Source organism: Diadema antillarum, unplaced genomic scaffold, assembly GCF_040938485.1.
Source record: "Diadema antillarum isolate AM-2024a unplaced genomic scaffold, OU_Dant_1.0 scf00000112, whole genome shotgun sequence".
NCBI lineage: Eukaryota > Metazoa > Echinodermata > Echinoidea > Diadematoida > Diadematidae > Diadema > Diadema antillarum.
The window spans coordinates 2,324,780-2,331,386 of NW_027271001.1; the positions used below are offsets into that span (position 1 = coordinate 2,324,780).

At 37.0% G+C, this 6,607-nt stretch overlaps 1 protein-coding gene across 1 annotated transcript in view; it reads left to right on the forward strand.

The window, feature by feature from the left end:
- Nucleotides 1-1,225, forward strand: part of LOC139719543 (uncharacterized) — a 42,785-nt gene extending 41,560 nt beyond the window's left edge. Inside the window, exon 13 of the mRNA XM_071630957.1 lies at nt 737-1,225. Coding sequence (XP_071487058.1) covers nt 737-947 — 211 coding nt within the window. The 3' untranslated portion in view covers nt 948-1,225. The remainder of the gene's footprint in view (nt 1-736) is intronic.
- The last annotated feature ends 5,382 nt before the right edge of the window (nt 1,226-6,607 follow it).

The following is a 6,607-nucleotide window of genomic DNA, read 5'->3' on the forward strand; positions in this document are numbered from 1 at the left end:
AATTTTCATGCAAAAGTTGCAATGAGAGTTGCTTACTCGTACACTGTCGTAACTATCGTGATACATTGACAAAAGAGACAAATAATATTGTTGCCACCTGGTAAGAATTGCTCCGTTGTATATTCTGTTCCAAAATTGAAATAATGTTTGAATAGAATTGATATGAATTGAATTGGATTGAGTTAAAGTGATGTGATTTGAATTGAATTGAATTGAATTGAATTGAATTGAATTGAATTGAATTTAAGAATTGCCATGAAATAAAGGTTGCAAAGCCAAATATGTGTAAGAAAGGGGGGGGGGGGGTCAGGGGTCGGCGTACCACTGTAAATTATGACTGCAATGAATTTAAAGTCATTGCATCCCTTTCGCATTGTTTACCCTGCTATAGCTTACTCATACATTTTATTTTCTGTTACTTTCTGTTCATGTCTTGTGCGTGATACCCTCTGGCCTATACTTCACTTTTCTGGTATTTCACAATTAAGCTTTAATCATGTTGTAACGACTTGTGGTCAAAGTTAAATCTCCTCTTCTTGGTGACACTTACAAGTTTTCGTAAAAGGCAGATATAGAGTTGTATATATCTCGGAAAGTCAGAAGTGCAATAAAGACGGAAAGATTGTTTCGCCCTTTGCTATATACACTGTAATATATTTTGTTCGCAGGATTAAAAATAAGTTTGTCTGCGTTGTACAAAGTTGCATTTGTTTTTCTAACTTACTTGACGATGCAGGAGAAAACGGAGGGAGGCTTTCGATCACGACGAACTCGAGAAAGAAGGTACTCGATTCCTCAACCCCGCCTTTGCGACCACGCCAACTGGCGCCCAATTACGGCTAGAGGACGCTAGCACGCCCAGCGAAACGACGCCATGGGAGACGAATTTGAGCAATACGAACATGTATTCTTTCAGGGGGCCGCCAGAGACCGAGTCTGAACAATGACGTTTGTAAAACTGTCACACATTCCGGGGCGAATGCAAGACCTTGAACTGTGTTATGTATAGAGATAATGAATATAATGCATCTTTAGTGATACTCCATAGATATGCAAATATTTTCTGTTCGTTTGCCCTACATTCTTGGTGTCAATGTCAGCTTCTGTATGAAATACAGTAGGTGTGTCCGGGACGACTCATTACGAAGATAACGTGCTGTCAGACTGATCCAAAACTATATCCGACTTCGACGCTTCTTCGCTTTGTCAAAACGTGGATTGCCCTCTCTCTCTCTCTCTCTCTCTCTCTTCTTTTTTACACATACGTACGTGTATGTGTGTGTGTACATGTAGGTATAAAGAAAATTTTGGTAACATTATAGACAGCACATTGACAGCAAGATACCAAATACTAGTTGGGAGAAAGAGAGAGAGAGAGAAAAGAAGATGAAAATACGCGTGTTTTTTGTCGTTCGAAATTGCGGTATTTGTATATTTTACATCACTGTACCACTAGTATTTTTAGTTTCCGTTTTATTTTGTCTTACATTGTCTTGGCGTTGTCCGGTTGAAACCATTAAACAGACTAAAGAAAACTGTGCGCTTGCAATAACACTGCGGCAGACAGGATCATTCCAGATTCGGTGCTCATGTTTGTTCCACGGAGCCGGGATAGTGCCTTATTGTGCCGTTCTGTATGGGCTAAAAGGGCGATAAAACGTGTGGTACGTGTGGTCATGCGAAAATACAAAAACGTGACGCAGCAGGAACTTGTGATTTTTTTTTAAGGCAGAGCTTGAATTAGAAAGGATGAAAATTAGTAAATAGTTACCCAGCATAATGATCGAGTTATTGATAACTTACGTTGTTAATATCGTGACATTATCACTTTCATATCTGTCCTCAAACAATCACGCGGACTAGCACTGTGTCTTGGTTTAATGCACTTTCTCCGCCGCATGAAATTATCCCAATGTCTCCCAGATAATATGGTGTCCTCAGTGCACTGTAATACCGTATCCAGAACGTGTAGTTTTGTAAAAAAAAAACCACAAAAACTAGAAATAAACGAAAACACAACATTGAGCCAGCAAGGTAGGATAACCTGCTGTCGTGGCCATCTTGTGTCTGTAAGATATAAACATACATCCAAGCATCAGTACAGATAGATCGATAGATAGATACAAGTAGATAGAAAGAAAGATAGATAGACAGATAGATAGATAGATACATACATACATACATACATACATGCATACATACATACATACATACATACATACATACATACATACATACGTACATACATATATACATATATACAAACATAATATGTGTATGTGTGTGCTTGTTTGTATGTATGCAATGTCAAATTCCGACGTTTTGTCCCAACCGGTCTACCAATGGAGGAAGCAAATATTCCCATAATAAGTGCCTTCCTTGCCATTTTCGAAGAGAAAAATCATTCAGTGGTATTTTCATGATAGACGGAAATTAAGCCAACCATTAGCAAGATCAGGCAGGCTATCTTCTTTTAGACATAGAATGTGAAAGACATTCACTCGGTATTTTTACAGCTTAATTTCAATCCTTAATATTTCATTTCTTTGTCGCCACCATCATGACATTTGTCTTTAAATATGCCACGTAATTTCGTAAAGGGATGATCTGGTATTGGTTGAGACGGGGATTGAGCTTTTAACTTTTTGCGAGACACTAAGAAACCACCTATGAAATATTACAGAGCATCCAATTCTGAGAGGGATTCAAAGTTTATTTGATGAAAATCGGTTTTGAAATGGCAGAGATATGAAAAAAATAAAACAAAGGATCCAATTCAAAAGGTGGGTCCCACCTTTTACTATCTAGGATCCCTTGTTTTGGATATCTCAGCCTCAGCCACTCCTGGAATTACATGCTCTTTCATATTTCATAAGAGGTTTCTCATTATCTCACAAAAAAGTTGGAAACCTAAGGCCCATCTCAACCAAAAGTATACCATCCCTTTAAATCTCACTATCACATTCAAACACGCCATTACGCACATATACGGACACACATACACACGCGTGCATGCACATTTAATGTATACAAGACTAAATGCTGGTAATGAATAGACTGCATGTAATGTTTTGAATGAATTTTGCTTCATTATGGCAGTAACATGATGGTGTCATCATATTTTGTTGAAACTTTCCTTCTATTTCTTTTTGTTGTTGTTTGCATGGGTTTGTCATACTCTTGTGAAACAAAATTACCCATGATCTGATGATAATTTTTATCTTTTGCGTTGTCAGTCGCTTAGAATCTAAGGGTCCATTTGCTTTAAAGCAATTTAATTGGAAAGATTAGTATCATAGTGTAATATACTTGCAATTTATGTTCTATGATTGTTATATACGTTATGTATCTTTTCCATTTCCTCATGCCACAATTGTACGTAGGCTGTGTAAGATTGTGCATGACACTGTCACGTGATCACATTTGTAATCGACAGTCTGTATGATAGTGTAAATAAAGCAAAGGGAAAAAAATCATGCCAAACTACTTCTTTGTAACTTGACTAGGTGTTTAGTTTACTTTGTAATACCTGAGTGCTTTTGCTGGTTAGGTGTGTATAGGAAGAGTTGAGTGGGTCGATGTTTAAAATAGAGTGAAATCCTGTTTTGTTGTTGTGATTGCACCAATGATGGTATAAGAGCGAGTTAGATGCTTCCAAGGAAATGAATGGATGGAGGTGTCATAAAACCGAATATATACCAACTTTTCGAAAGCAGTTTAGAAATAACTTCAGACGCACTTTAAATAAATAACAACTGAGTTTTGTATATTCTGCCAGTACTTCACTCTTTTCCTTCTCCACTCTGCTTTGCTTTATTATTATTATTTTGTATTCCACAAGTACCACTATTTTAACTTGTGAAAGTTTAAAACTTACTTTGGGGCCTTTTCCCATCTAGCCAGTAAGAGGTTTTGATCAACCCCACCATAAATATGATTATACTACGACTTGAAACTGTAACGATTGCTGTTTTTAATGTAGAAATAAATGAAATGAAATCTAAAGAAGGTGAAAAAAAAAACAGCACGCGCCATTTTTGCTAGAGCAAAGCCGTCAATCATTAGAATTTTGCACGGGCCAACTAACAACTTGCTTAAAACGGCATACACTGATGTCGTTCAGCCTATACCCTATATCTTAGGGACTTGTTTACTCCCAATTCTTTGAAATTTACTTAGAATAGTTGAATCTTATGAAACGACGTGTTTCTTCTATTCTGTCAATTTTTTTTCAGACTAAAATATTGGAGAATGTTAAAACAAAGCGGCAACAAAAGAAACTCAGATAATTTGCACTTTGTCAGCAAGCCTATACTCTTCACAAACTTGTTTTCCATAAACTATTCTCGATGTTTCTTTAATGGCGGTGAACTATTGTATTTCTCCCTGTCACATTGCACAGAATATTAAGGGTCTCTGACAACAGTGAAATAGTTGGATGATGAGCATGCCGAAAAAAAGCAAATATATCTCCTACAGCGTTGTTACCTGCATGCATGACGCATCCACGCTACCATAATACAGAACAACAATGGTGATTGTTCGGCAGGCTTCAACCATGACCGAGGAGGAATGGAAGGGGCCTATAGTCAATAGTAGGAGATATGAATAGTGCCAGGAGTAAGTTTTGCCATTTTGACTACTAACGATCTGCTAATGCTTAGTGTTTACTCAGTTATCATAAAGACACAATGCGAATTGTGTTGAATAGGCACAGCAATTAGACATAATTATATATGCTGTATATTGCTATCGGACCGAGATTGATAGGCTACATTAAAATATATCATAATGTGATACGTTCCTTTCCCCTGGAATCACTGACAATCAAACACAAGAATGCAACTTTGATAAGTTGATAAAAGGATTGGAAGATATAGGCCTAAACCATTTCTTCAGATCAACAGATTCAAGCAGGTGGCGTATCATGCAGTCCCTACAAAAATAAAGATCATTTAGTTTAACTAGTGATAAAAGGCAAAGTCTTTTAAGGATTTCTTTCTGTTATCTTACTTGTTTATGTTTTTGGAGGTGGTTTGTTCTTCGACAAAAAAAGAGAAATATCTTCAAATTGAAAAAATAGAAAATACCTCCATGATAGATTTGAATTACATATCCGCATTGATTTAACGAATTTCTGATCGATAACTGCAAACTTTTTTATCCATTAAAAGTGTTGGAAAGTCCGTTAATGTCTTTTTAATTTGAGAATAATGCTTCAACGGCTTCTTTTCTCTTGAAGCATTTCTTCAATTACTTTATTCTAGCTGCCACTGTTCATGTTGTGTGTGATTATCTTTGTGTCTATCGAGTGGACAGGTTTGTGCGAGCGAGTGCTACATATGAAAAGATTTTTGTTTAATGTATGATTAAAGCGATGTAAATGTAATGACTAAATTCGAATCCAATAATAATTACAGTTTCATTATGATACCATAATCTATACCTGGGAGACGATTTTGAGTGAAACTGACGTCAATGATTATCAGCAGGAGACATTGATTTTGCAGTCTCTTCGGTATATGCTCGGCTACTGTGACTGACGAAATTAAACTGCAGAGCACGAGATTTCGTTTCAAATGGAAATTTGCACATTCCAGAGTGTCAGGGAAGAAACTGAAAATAAATTGTTAGAAAATGGGAGGGGAACCTGTTATATTTGATACTGCGCGTATACTACATGTTCTTTCATGAAGTTCGTACATGGTGCCAAAATGATAATGAAATGAAAATCCCCTAACTGTCTGCCATTATTCACGTCGTTCGGAATTCTTCGATTTAGAATATCTGGGCTATAGAAGTCAGTGATTGAGGAAGTCCACAGTACCCTATTTCGCTGCCATGCATCGTCATAGAAAAAAAAAATCGACCCCCTTCCCTTTAAAAAAGAAAATTCCCCTTATGCTTGTGTATGTGGGAAGTATCTACACGACGAAAACATTTTGGCTGCCACTTGAAAAGTGGCAGACGTTAGTGGTAAAGATAATACTCTTTCAAATTGCATGAAAGGTTTTTAGATGTCACATCGTGAAAAAGCTTGTAAGCAAGATGACAAGTTTAGGTTATGGTTTACACTGGTGAATTGCTCTCGAAGACAAGGATATGGGAAACGTGTGTGTCCTGTAGGCATGACCTCCATGGAGACATGTCAATTTGTCGAAGGCAACAAGTTGATAAATATAGTGGTCAATGAGTGACAAGGGCGTTTCGTTACAGTGGCATTGAAGTACATGTACTAGCAAACAATCCGGACGCACAGAAGCACCAAAAACCACCGTCATTTCATATCATATTATGTCTTTTTTTTTATTTAAAAAAATAATATCATATGTTAATGCTAGACTCACGAAGTACACGCTCACACACACACACACACACACACACACACACACACACACACGCACAACCCAAACAAACAAACAAACAAACAAACAAACAAACAAACAAACAAACAAACGAACGCGCACAGAAAAGTTTGTCGTGGGTGACTGACGATTTTGATGAAATTTTCCTAATCACACAGAGGTGAGATTCAAGGTTAGCCTTGGATCAAGCCTTGATAAAAAACAACAACACCACCACCAGCAGCAACAAAAAAAAACCAAAA